The sequence below is a fragment of the Heptranchias perlo genome, unplaced genomic scaffold (assembly GCF_035084215.1).
Source record: "Heptranchias perlo isolate sHepPer1 unplaced genomic scaffold, sHepPer1.hap1 HAP1_SCAFFOLD_344, whole genome shotgun sequence".
Lineage (NCBI taxonomy): Eukaryota > Metazoa > Chordata > Chondrichthyes > Hexanchiformes > Hexanchidae > Heptranchias > Heptranchias perlo.
The window spans coordinates 227,185-246,077 of record NW_027139356.1 but is presented as its reverse complement, the minus strand read 5'-3'; the positions used below and the strand labels follow the sequence as shown (position 1 = coordinate 246,077).

Here is an 18,893-nt window from a genome sequence, read left to right as displayed (position 1 = left end):
CAAACTGAGCTATTGCTTGGCCTCGTTCCTCAAGCTAAGAATGAGTTCCCGTGGGGCCCTGAATGTCAGAGGCCTTCCATTCCAGGCTTCACGGCTGCGAGCCGTCAAAACAAAAGAACTGACTCTTTGAGAGGAGCCAAATTTGACGAACGAGGCCTACATCAGGCTTTAACTCAAGGGACCCCATCTTTTAATTCTCTTCAAAGATAAGTTTTGAACAACATTTTGATGGAGGTTTGTCTGTGGTGGTGTGCCTGGTGCATGATGGGAAAAAAAAACAAGTTGCTTCGAGACTGCTTACATCGAGTTTACAGCCATTCGGCCCATCTGGGCTACCCCGGTGTTTATCCTCTACACGAGCCTCCTCCCTCCCTACTCCATCTCACCCTCTCACCCTCTCCTTCTGTTCCTTTCTCCCTCATGTGTTTATCGAGCTTCCCCTTAAATCCATCGATTCTATTCCCCTCGACCACTCCATGTGGGAGCGAGTTCCACATTCTCACCGCTCTCTGGGTAAAGAAGTTTCTCCTGAATTCCCCGATTGGATTTATTAGTGACTCTCTTATATTGATGGCCCCCTCGTTCTGGTCTCCCCCACAAGTGGAAACATCTTCTCTACGTCTACCCTATCGAAACCCCTTCATCATTTTAAAGACCTCCATCAGGTCACCCCTCAGCCTTCTCTTTTCTAGAGAAAAGAGCCCCAGTCTGTTCAGTCTTTCCTGATAGTTATAACCTCTCAGTTCTGGGATCATCCTTGTAAATCTTTTTTGCACCTTCTCCAGTGCCTCTATATCCTTTTTATAATATGGAGACCAGAACTGTGCCCAGTGCTCCAAGTGAGATATGGAGACCAGAACTGTGCCCAGTGCTCCAAGTGTGATATGGAGACCAGAACTGTGCCCAGTGCTCCAAGTGTGATATGGAGACCAGAACTGTGCCCAGTGCTCCAAGTGTGATATGGAGACCAGAACTGTGCCCAGTGCTCCAAGTGTGATATGGAGACCAGAACTGTGCCCAGTGCTCCAAGTGTGATATGGAGACCAGAACTGTGCCCAGTGCTCCAAGTGTGATATGGAGACCAGAACTGTGCCCAGTGCTCCAAGTGTGATATGGAGACCAGAACTGTGCTCAGTGCTCCAAGTGTGATATGGAGACCAGAACTGTGCCCAGTGCTCCAAGTGTGGTCTAACCAAGGTTCTATACAAGTTTAACACAACTTCTCTGCTTTTCAATTCTATCCCTCTAGAAATGAACCCCAGTGCTTGATTTGCCTTTTTATGGCCTCATTAACCTGCGTCGCTACTTTTAGTGATCTGTGTACCTGTACCCCCAGATCCCTCTGCTCCTCTCCCCCATTTAGACTCTCATTTTCCAAGCAGTATGAGGCCTCCTTATTTCTCCTGCCAAAATGCACCACCTCACACTCCTCGATATTGAAACTCATTTGCCACATATCTGCGGGGCCCTCCCGCGGCTGCATTCCCCGGCCTTCCGCTCCCGGGTTCCCCGACCTGCGGCCGTTGGCGAGGGCCGACTCCGGAAAAGTCTGCCGGCCGGCACGTGGGTGGGACGGGGAGGTGGGGGGGGGGGGGACGGGAAGAGGAAAATCGGCTCGCGGGTTTCAAAATGGCCGCCCTGCTGGGATTCGAGGGCGGCTAACACGGTCAACAAGGAAGTCAACCAATTTGGGCTTTCCTCTGCAGTCAAAGGGGAATGAACCACCTCGGGGCCTTCTCTCGCTCGGCTGCCTTAACTCTAACGGGAAGCTTGCCGGAAGCCTTGTTTAAGGGCCTACGTCACGGTGTAATTCACCTCCCCTACCCCCATTACTGACGCTTAACCCTCCCCTGTATTGACTCAGCTCCTCTGCTCTCCGACCCTTGGCGGCCTGGCCTGCAAAAACCGGCCTCGGCCTTCCCATCCAGGCTTCTCGATTTTCAGAGGCCCGTCCTGCCTCCCTCCAGTCATGTGCTGCCCTGACTCTCGGCCCTGCCCTCTCAACAATTCACCCAGCGCCTCGAACGTAGTAAAACGTCCCCAAGGAGCTTCTCAGGAGCGTAAATCAGACAAGGATTGGCACCGAGCCACATCAGGAGATATTAGGACAGGTGACTAAAAGCTCGATCAAAGAGGGAGGTTTTAAGGAGCGTCTTAAAGGAGAGAGAGAGAGGGGCGGAGAGGTTTAGGGAGGGAATTCCAGAGCTTGGGGCCGAGGCGGCTGAGGGCACGGCCGCCAATGGCGGAGCGATGGGAATCGGGGGATGGACGAGAGGCCGGAATTGGAGGAACGCAGAGATCTGGGAGGGGGTCATAGAATCATAGAAGTTTACAGCACAGAAGAACGCCTTTCAGCCTATGGTGTCTGTGTTTGTCAGGGTCGGTGGGGCGGTGGGGGGGGTTGTAGGTTTAGAGGAGGTTACAGAGATAGGGAGGGGGAGGGCGAGGGCCGTGGAGGGATTTGAAAACGAGGATGGGAATTTTAAAATCGAGGCGTTTCCGGACCGGGAGCCAATGTAGGTCAGCGAGCACAGGAATGATGGGTGAACGGGACTCGGTGCGAGTTAAGGATACCGGGGGGGGTGGGGGGGGGGAGGCGGGGGGCAGCAGAGCTCTGGATGGGCTGAAGTGTACGGAGGGTGGAGGATGAGAGGCCGTCCGGGAGAGCATTGGAATAGCCGAGTCTGGAGGCAACAAAAGGCATGAGCGTCAGGGAGTGACTCTCCCAACCATGCTGGGAATCGGGAACGTGGATCTCAGCCAGTTGACCAGCCGATGGTTGACCCTTGACCTCTGACTCTGTGACCCCAGTGCGAACCCCGCCCCTCCTCGGACGGACGCTGACCGCCTCCGCCCATTGGCTGCGCCCAGGGTGAATCCCTTTGCTTTCTCTCTCTTGCAGAACCTCACCAGACTGCGGAGACTCAACCTGGACGGTAACCAGATCTGCCGAATCCCCCGACTGCCCACCACCCTCGAGGAGCTCAAGATGAACGACAACTGTGTGGAGGTGACGGATCGTCACAGCTTCCGAGGTTAGAGCCTCCGTGAGTGTGTGTGTGTGTACGTGTATGCCTTTTTTTATCATTCGTTCATGGGATGTGGGCGTCGCTGGCGAGGCCGGCATTTATTGCCCATCCCTAATTGCCCTTGAGAAGGTGGTGGTGAGCCGCCTTCTTGAACCGCTGCAGTCCGTGTGGTGAAGGTTCTCCCACAGTGCTGTTAGGAAGGGAGTTCCAGGATTTTGACCCAGCGACGATGAAGGAACGGCTGATATATTTCCAAGTCGGGATGGTGTGTGACTCGGAGGGGAACGTGCAGGTGGTGTTGTTCCCATGTGCCTGCTGTTCTTGTCCTTCTAGGTGGTAGAGGTCGCGGGTTTGGGAGGTGCTGTCGAAGAAGCCTTGGCGAGTTGCTGCAGTGCATCCTGTGGATGGTCCACACTGCAGCCACGGTGCGCCGGTGGTGAAGGGAGTGAATGTTTAGGGTGGTGGATGGGGTGCCAATCAAGCGGGCTGCTTTGTCCTGGATGGTGTCGAGCTTCTTGAGTGTTGTTGGAGCTGCACTCATCCAGGCAAGTGGAGAGTATTCCATCACACTCCTGACTTGTGCCTTGTAGATGGTGGAAAGGCTTTGGGGAGTCAGGAGGTGAGTCACTCGCCGCAGAATACCCAGCCTCTGACCTGCTCTCGTAGCCACAGTATTTATGTGGCTGGTCCAGTTCAGTTTCTTGTCAATGGTGACCCCCAGGATGTTGATGGTGGGGGATTCGGCGATGGTAATGCCGTTGAATGTCAAGGGGAGGTGGTTAGACTCTCTCTTGTTGGAGATGGTCATTGCCTGGCACTTGTCTGGCGCGAATGTTACTTGCCACTTATCAGCCCAAGCTTTGCGTGTGCGTGTACATGTGTGTGTGTGTGTGTGTAAGGTATTGGTGGGGAAAGAGATTGCAGACCTGGGGAGAGGAGGGGGGAAGGGGAAGGGAGGGGGAGAGGGAGAGGAGGGGGAGGGGAGGGGGAAGGGAGAGGGAGGGGAGAGAAGGGGAAGGTAGAGGTGGGGAGGGGAGAGGAGAGAGGAGGCGAGGGGAGAGGAGAGGGAGGGGGAGAGGGAGAGGAGAAGCAGCAGGGGAAAAACAAACGCAGTCTGAAAAACAATGTGCTGTCGATCTCCCGGACAGCGGAGCTCAGAACCGAATATTCCCGAGGAGAGGGGAGCGAGCTCCCTGCGTCACTTACTGGGATGGCTGAGTGGCCGAGGAAACCAACACACCCCAACACATCCCAATACACCCCAATACAACCCAACACATCCCAACACATCCCAATACACCCCAACACATCCCCAACACATCCCAATACACCCCAATACAACCCCAATACACCCCAACACACCCCAACACATCCCCAACACACCCCAACACACCCCAACACATCCCAATACACCCCAACACATCCCAATACACCCCAACACATCCCCAACACACCCCAACACATCCCAATACAACCCCAACACATCCCAATACACCCCAACACATCCCCAACCCATCCCCAACACACCCCAACACATCCCAATACAACCCCGACACATCCCAACACATCCCCAACACACCCCAACACATCCCAATACACCCCAACACACCCCAACACATCCCAATACACATCCCAACACATCCCAACACACCCCAACACACCCCAACACATCCCAATACACCCCAACACATCCCCAACACATCCCAATACATCCCCAACACACCCCAACACATCCCAACACATCCCAATACACCCCAACACACCCCAACACATCCCAATACACCCCAACACATCCCCAACACATCCCAATACATCCCCAACACACCCCAACACATCCCAACACATCCCAATACAACCCAACACATCCCAACACATCCCAACACATCCCAATACACCCCAACACACCCCAACACACCCCAACACATCCCCAACACATCCCAATACATCCCCAACACACCCCAACACATCCCAACACATCCCAATACACCCCAACACACCCCAACACATCCCAATACACCCCAACACATCCCAACACATCCCAATACAACCCAACACATCCCAACACATCCCAATACACCCCAACACACCCCAATACACCACAACACACCCCAACACACCCCAATACACCCCAACACACCCCAACACACCCCAATACACCCCAACACATCCCAATACACCCCAACACATTCCCAACACATCCCCAATACACCCCAACACATCCCAATACACCCCAACACATTCCCAACACATCCCCAATACACCCCAACACACCCCAATACACCCCAACACATCCCAATACACCCCAACACACCCCAACACACCCCAACACATCCCAACACATCCCAATACAACCCAACACATCCCAACACATCCCAACACATCCCAATACACCCCCAATACACCCCAACACATCCCAATACATCCCCAATACACCCCCAATACACCCCAACACATCCCAACACAGCCCAATACAACCCCAACACACCCCAATACACCCCCAATACACCCCAACACATCCCAACACATCCCAATACAACCCCAACACACCCCAATACACCCCCAATACACCCCCAACACACCCCAACACATCCCAACACATCCCAACACATCCCAATACACCCCAATACACCCCAACACACCCCAACACATCCCAACACATCCCAATACACCCCAATACACCCCCAATACACCCCAATACACCCCAACACACCCCAACACACCCCAACACATCCCAACACATCCCAATACAACCCAACACATCCCAACACATCCCAACACATCCCAATACACCCCAACACACCCCAATACACCCCAACACACCCCAACACATCCCAATACACCCCAACACATCCCAATACACCCCAACACATCCCCAACACATCCCCAATACACCCCCAACACACCCCAACACATCCCAACACATCCCAATACAACCCCAACACACCCCAACACATCCCAATACAACCCCAACACACCCCAACACATCCCAATACACCCCCAACACACCCCAACACATCCCAACACACCCCAATACACCCCCAACACACCCCAACACATCCCAATACAACCCCAACACACCCCAACACATCCCAACACATCCCAATACACCCCCAACACATCCCAACACATCCCAATACACCCCCAACACATCCCAACACACCCCCAACACACCCCAACACACCCCAACACATCCCAATACACCCCAACACATCCCAACACATCCCAATACACCCCCAACACATCCCAACACATCCCAACACATCCCAATACAACCCCAACACATCCCAACACATCCCAATACACCCTCAACACACCCCAACACATCCCAACACATCCCAATACAACCCCAACACACCCCAACACATCCCAACACATCCCAATACAACCCCAACACATCCCAACACATCCCAATACACCCCCAACACACCCCAACACATCCCAATACAACCCCAACACACCCCAACACATCCCAATACAACCCCAACACACCCCAACACATCCCAACACATCCCAATACAACCCCAACACACCCCAACACATCCCAATACAACCCCAACACACCCCAACACATCCCAACACATCCCAATACACCCCCAACACATCCCAACACATCCCAATACACTCCCAACACATCCCAACACACCCCCAACACACCCCAACACACCCCAACACATCCCAATACACCCCAACACATCCCAACACATCCCAATACACCCCCAACACATCCCAACACATCCCAATACACCCCCAACACATCCCAACACATCCCAATACATCCCAATACACCCCCAACACACCCCCAACACACCCCAACACATCCCAATACACCCCCAACACACCTCAACACATCCCAATACACCCCCAACACACCCCAACACATCCCAATACACCCCAATACACCCCAATACATCCCCAACACACCCCAACACATCCCCAACACATCCCAATACACCCCAACACACCCCAACACACCCCAACACATCCCCAACACATCCCCAACACATCCCCAACACATCCCCAACACACCCCCAACACATCCCAATACAACCCCAACACATCCCAATACACCCCCAACACACCCCCAACACACCCCAACACACCCCAATACAACCCCAACACATCCCAATACAACCCCAACACACCCCAACACACCCCAACACATCCCCAACACACCCCAATACACCCCCAACACATCCCAATACAACCCCAACACATCCCAATACACCCCCAACACACCCCAACACACACCAACACATCCCAATACAACCCCAACACATCCCAATACATCCCAACACATCCCAATACACCCCCAATACAACCCCAACACACCCCAATACAACCCCAACACATCCCAATACATCCCCAACACACCCCAATACAACCCCAACACATCCCAATACATCCCCAACACACCCCAATACATCCCCAACACACCCCAATACACCCCCAACACAACCCCAACACATCCCCAACACATCCCCAACACACCCCAACACACCCCAACACATCCCAACACATCCCAACACATCCCAATACACCCCAACGCACCCCAACACATCCCAACACATCCCAATACAACCCAACACATCCCAACACATCCCAACACATCCCAACACATCCCAACACATCCCAATACACCCCAATACACCCCAACACACCCCAATACAACCCCAATACACCCCAACACATCCCAATACATCCCCAATACACCCCCAATACACCCCAACACATCCCAATACATCCCCAATACACCCCCAATACACCCCAACACATCCCAACACATCCCAATACAACCCCAACACACCCCAATACACCCCAATACACCCCAATACACCCCCAATACACCCCAACACATCCCAACACATCCCAATACAACCCCAACACACCCCAATACACCCCCAATACACCCCCAACACACCCCAACACATCCCAACACATCCCAACACATCCCAATACACCCCAATACACCCCAACACACCCCAACACATCCCAACACATCCCAATACACCCCAATACACCCCAATACACCCCCAATACACCCCAATACACCCCAACACACCCCAACACACCCCAACACATCCCAACACATCCCAATACAACCCAACACATCCCAACACATCCCAACACATCCCAATACACCCCAACACATCCCAATACACCCCAACACATCCCCAACACATCCCCAATACTCCCCAACACACCCCAATACACCCCAACACACCCCAACACATCCCAACACATCCCAACACATCCCAATACACCCCAATACACCCCAACACACCCCAACACATCCCAACACATCCCCAATACACCCCCAATACACCCCAACACATCCCAACACATCCCAATACAACCCCAACACACCCCAATACACCCCCAACACACCCCAACACATCCCAACACATCCCAATACAACCCCAACACACCCCAACACATCCCAATACAACCCCAACACACCCCAACACATCCCAATACACCCCCAACACACCCCAACACATCCCAACACACCCCAATACACCCCCAACACACCCCAACACATCCCAATACAACCCCAACACACCCCAACACATCCCAACACATCCCAATACACCCCCAACACATCCCAACACATCCCAATACAACCCCAACACATCCCAACACACCCCCAACACACCCCAACACACCCCAACACATCCCAATACACCCCAACACATCCCAACACATCCCAATACACCCCCAACACATCCCAACACATCCCAACACATCCCAATACAACCCCAACACATCCCAACACATCCCAATACACCCCCAACACACCCCAACACATCCCAACACATCCCAATACAACCCCAACACACCCCAACACATCCCAACACATCCCAATACAACCCCAACACATCCCAACACATCCCAATACACCCCCAACACACCCCAACACATCCCAATACAACCCCAACACACCCCAACACATCCCAATACAACCCCAACACACCCCAACACATCCCAACACATCCCAATACAACCCCAACACACCCCAACACATCCCAATACAACCCCAACACACCCCAACACATCCCAACACATCCCAATACACCCCCAACACATCCCAACACATCCCAATACACCCCCAACACATCCCAACACACCCCCAACACACCCCAACACACCCCAACACATCCCAATACACCCCAACACATCCCAACACATCCCAATACACCCCCAACACATCCCAACACATCCCAATACACCCCCAACACATCCCAACACATCCCAATACACCCCCAACACATCCCAACACATCCCAATACATCCCAATACACCCCCAACACACCCCCAACACACCCCAACACATCCCAATACACCCCCAACACACCTCAACACATCCCAATACACCCCCAACACACCCCAACACATCCCAATACACCCCAATACACCCCAATACATCCCCAACACACCCCAACACATCCCCAACACATCCCAATACACCCCAACACACCCCAACACACCCCAACACATCCCCAACACATCCCCAACACACCCCAATACAACCCCAACACACCCCAACACACCCCAACACATCCCCAACACATCCCCAACACACCCCCAACACATCCCAATACAACCCCAACACATCCCAATACACCCCCAACACACCCCAACACACCCCAATACAACCCCAACACATCCCAATACAACCCCAACACACCCCAACACACCCCAACACATCCCAATACAACCCCAACACATCCCAATACACCCCCAACACACCCCAATACACCCCCAACACATCCCAATACAACCCCAACACATCCCAATACATCCCAACACATCCCAATACAACCCCAACACATCCCAATACATCCCCAACACACCCCAATACAACCCCAACACACCCCAATACAACCCCAACACATCCCAATACATCCCCAACACACCCCAATACAACCCCAACACATCCCAATACATCCCCAACACACCCCAATATAACCCCAACACATCCCAATACATCCCCAACACACCCCAATACAACCCCAACACATCCCAATACATCCCCAACACACCCCAATACATCCCCAACACACCCCAACACATCCCCAACACACCCCAACACACCCCAACACATCCCAACACATCCCAATACACCCCCAACACATCCCAACACATCCCAATACACCCCCAACACATCCCAACACACCCCCAACACACCCCAACACACCCCAACACATCCCAATACACCCCAACACATCCCAACACATCCCAATACACCCCCAACACATCCCAACACATCCCAATACACCCCCAACACATCCCAACACATCCCAATACACCCCCAACACATCCCAACACATCCCAATACATCCCAATACACCCCCAACACACCCCCAACACACCCCAACACATCCCAATACACACTCAACACACCTCAACACATCCCAATACACCCCCAACACACCCCAACACATCCCAATACACCCCAATACACCCCAATACATCCCAACACACCCCAACACATCCCCAACACATCCCAATACACCCCAACACACCCCAACACACCCCAACACATCCCCAACACATCCCCAACACACCCCAATACAACCCCAACACACCCCAACACACCCCCCCAACACATCCCCAACACATCCCCAACACACCCCCAACACATCCCAATACAACCCCAACACATCCCAATACACCCCCAACACACCCCCAACACACCCCAACACACCCCAATACAACCCCAACACATCCCAATACAACCCCAACACACCCCAACACACTCCAACACATCCCCAACACACCCCAATACACCCCCAACACATCCCAATACAACCCCAAAACATCCCAATACACCCCCAACACACCCCAACACACCCCAACACATCCCAATACAACCCCAACACATCCCAATACATCCCAACACATCCCAATACACCCCCAATACAACCCCAACACACCCCAATACAACCCCAACACATCCCAATACATCCCCAACACACCCCAATACAACCCCAACACATCCCAATACATCCCCAACACACCCCAATACAACCCCAACACATCCCAATACAACCCCAACACACCCCAACACACCCCAACACATCCCCAACACACCCCAATACTCCCCCAACACATCCCAATACAACCCCAAAACATCCCAATACACCCCCAACACACCCCAACACACCCCAACACATCCCAATACAACCCCAACACATCCCAATACATCCCAACACATCCCAATACACCCCCAATACAACCCCAACACACCCCAATACAACCCCAACACATCCCAATACATCCCCAACACACCCCAATACAACCCCAACACATCCCAATACATCCCCAACACACCCCAATACAACCCCAACACATCCCAATACATCCCCAACACACCCCAATACATCCCCAACACACCCCAACACATCCCCAACACACCCCAACACACCCCAACACATCCCAATACACCCCAATACACCCCCAACACACCCCAACACACCCCAACACATCCCCAACACACCCCAACAGACCCCAACACACCCCAACACATCCCCAACACACCCCAACAGACCCCAACACACCCCCAACACAACCCCAACACATCCCCAACACATCCCCAACACATCCCCAACACACCCCAACACACCCCCAACACACCCCAATACACCCCCAACACAACCCCAACACATCCCCAACACATCCCCAACACACCCCAACACACCCCAACACATCCCAACACATCCCAATACACCCCAACACACCCCAACACATCCCAACACATCCCAATACAACCCAACACATCCCAACACATCCCAACACATCCCAACACATCCCAACACATCCCAATACACCCCAATACACCCCAACACACCCCAATACACCCCCAATACACCCCAACACATCCCAATACATCCCCAATACACCCCCAATACACCCCAACACATCCCAATACATCCCCAATACACCCCCAATACACCCCAACACATCCCAACACATCCCAATACAACCCCAACACACCCCAATACACCCCAATACACCCCAATACACCCCCAATACACCCCAACACATCCCAACACATCCCAATACAACCCCAACACACCCCAATACACCCCCAATACACCCCCAACACACCCCAACACATCCCAACACATCCCAACACATCCCAATACACCCCAATACACCCCAACACACCCCAACACATCCCAATACACCCCAATACACCCCAATACACCCCCAATACACCCCAATACACCCCAATACACCCCAACACATCCCAACACATCCCAATACAACCCAACACATCCCAACACATCCCAACACATCCCAATACACCCCAACACATCCCAATACACCCCAACACATCCCCAACACATCCCCAATACACCCCAACACACCCCAATACACCCCAACACACCCCAACACATCCCAACACATCCCAACACATCCCAATACACCCCAATACACCCCAACACACCCCAACACATCCCCAATACACCCCCAATACACCCCAACACATCCCAACACATCCCAATACAACCCCAACACACCCCAATACACCCCCAACACACCCCAACACATCCCAACACATCCCAATACAACCCCAACACACCCCAACACATCCCAATACAACCCCAACACACCCCAACACATCCCAATACACCCCCAACACACCCCAACACATCCCAACACACCCCAATACACCCCCAACACACCCCAACACATCCCAATACAACCCCAACACACCCCAACACATCCCAACACATCCCAATACACCCCCAACACATCCCAACACATCCCAATACACCCCCAACACATCCCAACACACCCCCAACACACCCCAACACACCCCAACACATCCCAATACACCCCAACACATCCCAACACATCCCAATACACCCCCAACACATCCCAACACATCCCAACACATCCCAATACAACCCCAACACATCCCAACACATCCCAATACACCCCCAACACACCCCAACACATCCCAACACATCCCAATACAACCCCAACACACCCCAACACATCCCAACACATCCCAATACAACCCCAACACATCCCAACACATCCCAATACACCCCCAACACACCCCAACACATCCCAATACAACCCCAACACACCCCAACACATCCCAATACAACCCCAACACACCCCAACACATCCCAACACATCCCAATACATCCCCAACACACCCCAACACATCCCAATACAACCCCAACACACCCCAACACATCCCAACACATCCCAATACACCCCCAACACATCCCAACACATCCCAATACACCCCCAACACATCCCAACACACCCCCAACACACCCCAACACACCCCAACACATCCCAATACACCCCAACACATCCCAACACATCCCAATACACCCCCAACACATCCCAACACATCCCAATACACCCCCAACACATCCCAACACATCCCAATACACCCCCAACACATCCCAACACATCCCAATACATCCCAATACACCCCCAACACACCCCCAACACACCCCAACACATCCCAATACACCCCCAACACACCTCAACACATCCCAATACACCCCCAACACACCCCAACACATCCCAATACACCCCAATACACCCCAATACATCCCCAACACACCCCAACACATCCCCAACACATCCCAATACACCCCAACACACCCCAACACACCCCAACACATCCCCAACACATCCCCAACACACCCCAATACAACCCCAACACACCCCAACACACCCCAACACATCCCCAACACATCCCCAACACACCCCCAACACATCCCAATACAACCCCAACACATCCCAATACACCCCCAACACACCCCCAACACACCCCAACACACCCCAATACAACCCCAACACATCCCAATACAACCCCAACACACCCCAACACACCCCAACACATTCCAATACAACCCCAACACATCCCAATACACCCCCAACACACCCCAATACACCCCCAACACATCCCAATACAACCCCAACACATCCCAATACATCCCAACACATCCCAATACAACCCCAACACATCCCAATACATCCCCAACACACCCCAATACAACCCCAACACACCCCAATACAACCCCAACACATCCCAATACATCCCCAACACACCCCAATACAACCCCAACACATCCCAATACATCCCCAACACACCCCAATACAACCCCAACACATCCCAATACATCCCCAACACACCCCAATACATCCCCAACACACCCCAACACATCCCCAACACACCCCAACACACCCCAACACATCCCAATACACCCCAATACACCCCCAACACACCCCAACACACCCCAACACATCCCCAACACACCCCAACAGACCCCAACACACCCCAACACATCCCCAACACACCCCAACAGACCCCAACACACCCCCAACACAACCACAACACATCCCCAACACATCCCCAACACACCCCAACACACCCCCAACACACCCCAATACACCCCCAACACAACCCCAACACATCCCCAACACATCCCCAACACACCCCAACAGACCCCAACACACCCCCAACACAACCCCAACACATCCCCAACACATCCCCAACACAACCCCAACACATCCCCAACACATCCCCAACACACCCCCAACACACCCCAATACACCCCCAACACATCCCCAACACATCCCAATACACCCCAACACATCCCCAACACATCCCAATACACCCCAATACATCCCCAACACATCCCAATACATCCCCAATACACCCCCAACACATCCCAATACACCCCAACACATCCCCAACACATCCCAATACATCCCAACACATCCCCAACACACCCCAATACACCCCCAACACACCCCAACACATCCCCAACACATCCCAATACACCCCCAACACATCCCAATACACCCCAATACATCCCCAATACACCCCAATACACCCCCAACACATCCCCAACACATCCCCAATACACCCCAACACATCCCCAACACATCCCAATACACCCCCAACACATCCCAATACACCCCCAACACACCCCAATACAACCCCAACACATCCCCAACACATCCCAATACACCCCCAACACACCCCAACACATCCCAACACATCCCAATACACCCCCAACACATCCCAACACATCCCAACACATCCCAATACATCCCCAACACACCCCCAACACACCCCAATACATCCCCAACACACCCCAATACATCCCCAACACATCCCAATACAACCCCAACACATCCCCAAGACATCCCAATACAACCCCAACACACCCCAACACATCCCCAACACATCCCAATACAACCCCAACACACCCCAACACATCCCCAACACATCCCAATACACCCCCAACACATCCCAACACATCCCCAACACATCCCAATATATCCCCAACACACCCCAACACATCCCAACACATCCCAATACACCCCCAACACATCCCAACACATCCCAATACAACCCCAACACACCCCAACACATCCCCAACACATCCCAATACAACCCCAACACACCCCCAACACATCCCAATACACCCCCAACACACCCCAATACACCCCCAACACACCCCAATACATCCCCAACACATCCCAATACATCCCCAACACATCCCAATACACCCCAATACACCCCAACACATCCCCAACACATCCCAATACACCCCCAACACACCCCAATACACCCCCAACACACCCCAATACATCCCCAACACATCCCAATACATCCCCAACACATCCCAATACACCCCAATACACCCCAACACATCCCCAACACATCCCAATACAACCCCAACACATCCCCAACACATCCCCAATACACCCCAACACACCCCAACACATCCCCAACACACCCCAACACACCCCCAACACACCCCAACACACCCCAATACAACCCCAACACATCCCAATACAACCCCAACACACCCCAACACATCCCCAACACATCCCCAACACATCCCCAACACACCCCAATACACCCCCAACACATCCCAATACAACCCCAACACATCCCAATACACCCCCAACACATCCCAATACAACCCCAACACATCCCAATACAACCCCAACACATCCCAATACAACCCCAACACATCCCAATACATCCCAACACATCCCAATACAACCCCAACACATCCCAATACATCCCCAACACACCCCAATACAACCCCAACACACCCCAATACAACCCCAACACATCCCAATACATCCCCAACACACCCCAATACAACCCCAACACATCCCAATACATCCCCAACACACCCCAATACAACCCCAACACATCCCAATACATCCCCAACACACCCCAATACATCCCCAACACACCCCAACACATCCCCAACACACCCCAACACACCCCAACACATCCCAATACACCCCAATACACCCCCAACACACCCAAACACACCCCAACACATCCCAATACAACCCCAACACACCCCAACACACCCCAACACATCCCCAACACACCCCAATACACCCCCAACACATCCCAATACAACCCCAACACATCCCAATACACCCCCAACACACCCCAACACACCCCAACACATCCCAATACAACCCCAACACATCCCAATACATCCCAACACATCCCAATACACCCCCAATACAACCCCAACACACCCCAATACAACCCCAACACATCCCAATACATCCCCAACACACCCCAATACAACCCCAACACATCCCAATACATCCCCAACACACCCCAATACATCCCCAACACACCCCAATACACCCCCAACACAACCCCAACACATCCCCAACACATCCCCAACACACCCCAACACACCCCAACACATCCCAACACATCCCAACACATCCCAATACACCCCAACACACCCCAACACATCCCAACACATCCCAATACAACCCAACACATCCCAACACATCCCAACACATCCCAACACATCCCAACACATCCCAATACACCCCAATACACCCCAACACACCCCAATACACCCCCAATACACCCCAACACATCCCAATACATCCCCAATACACCCCCAATACACCCCAACACATCCCAATACATCCCCAATACACCCCCAATACACCCCAACACATCCCAACACATCCCAATACAACCCCAACACACCCCAATACACCCCAATACACCCCAATACACCCCCAATACACCCCAACACATCCCAACACATCCCAATACAACCCCAACACACCCCAATACACCCCCAATACACCCCCAACACACCCCAACACATCCCAACACATCCCAACACATCCCAATACACCCCAATACACCCCAACACACCCCAACACATCCCAACACATCCCAATACACCCCAATACACCCCAATACACCCCCAATACACCCCAATACACCCCAACACACCCCAACACACCCCAACACATCCCAACACATCCCAATACAACCCAACACATCCCAACACATCCCAACACATCCCAATACACCCCAGCACATCCCAATACACCCCAACACATCCCCAACACATCCCCAATACTCCCCAACACACCCCAATACACCCCAACACACCCCAACACATCCCAACACATCCCAACACATCCCAATACACCCCAATACATCCCAACACACCCCAACACATCCCAACACATCCCCAATACACACCCAATACACCCCAACACATCCCAACACATCCCAATACAACCCCAACACACCCCAATACACCCCCAACACACCCCAACACATCCCAACACATCCCAATACAACCCCAACACACCCCAACACATCCCAATACAACCCCAACACACCCCAACACATCCCAATACACCCCCAACACACCCCAACACATCCCAACACACCCCAATACACCCCCAACACACCCCAACACATCCCAATACAACCCCAACACACCCCAACACATCCCAACACATCCCAATACACCCCCAACACATCCCAACACATCCCAATACAACCCCAACACATCCCAACACACCCCCAACACACCCCAACACACCCCAACACATCCCAATACACCCCAACACATCCCAACACATCCCAATACACCCCCAACACATCCCAACACATCCCAACACATCCCAATACAACCCCAACACATCCCAACACATCCCAATACACCCCCAACACACCCCAACACATCCCAACACATCCCAATACAACCCCAACACACCCCAACACATCCCAACACATCCCAAGACAACCCCAACACAGCCCAACACATCCCAATACACCCCCAACACACCCCAACACATCCCAATACAACCCCAACACACCCCAACACATCCCAATACAACCCCAACACACCCCAACACATCCCAACACATCCCAATACAACCCCAACACACCCCAACACATCCCAATACAACCCCAACACACCCCAACACATCCCAACACATCCCAATACACCCCCAACACATCCCAACACATCCCAATACACCCCCAACACATCCCAACACACCCCCAACACACCCCAACACACCCCAACACATCCCAATACACCCCAACACATCCCAACACATCCCAATACACCCCCAACACATCCCAACACATCCCAATACACCCCCAACACATCCCAACACATCCCAATACACCCCCAACACATCCCAACACATCCCAATACATCCCAATACACCCCCAACACACCCCCAACACACCCCAACACATCCCAATACACCCCCAACACACCTCAACACATCCCAATACAACCCCAACACACCCCAACACATCCCAATACACCCCAATACACCCCAATACATCCCCAACACACCCCAACACATCCCCAACACATCCCAATACACCCCAACACACCCCAACACACCCCAACACATCCCCAACACATCCCCAACACACCCCAATACAACCCCAACACACCCCAACACACCCCAACACATCCCCAACACATCCCCAACACACCCCCAACACATCCCAATACAACCCCAACACATCCCAATACACCCCCAACACACCCC

The 18,893-nt window shown here is 52.9% G+C and overlaps 1 protein-coding gene across 3 annotated transcripts in view; it reads left to right on the top strand.

The window, feature by feature from the left end:
• LOC137311511 (extracellular matrix protein 2-like) overlaps positions 1-18,893 on the top strand; it is a 119,349-nt gene that overhangs the window by 20,268 nt on the left and 80,188 nt on the right. For all 3 annotated transcript variants that reach the window (XR_010960432.1, XM_067978664.1, XM_067978665.1), the window contains exon 5: positions 2,903-3,035. Coding sequence is in view for 2 of the 3 variants with exons in the window: in XM_067978664.1 (XP_067834765.1) it covers positions 2,903-3,035 (133 nt within the window). In the remaining variant the exon portion in view is untranslated. The remainder of the gene's footprint in view (positions 1-2,902; positions 3,036-18,893) is intronic.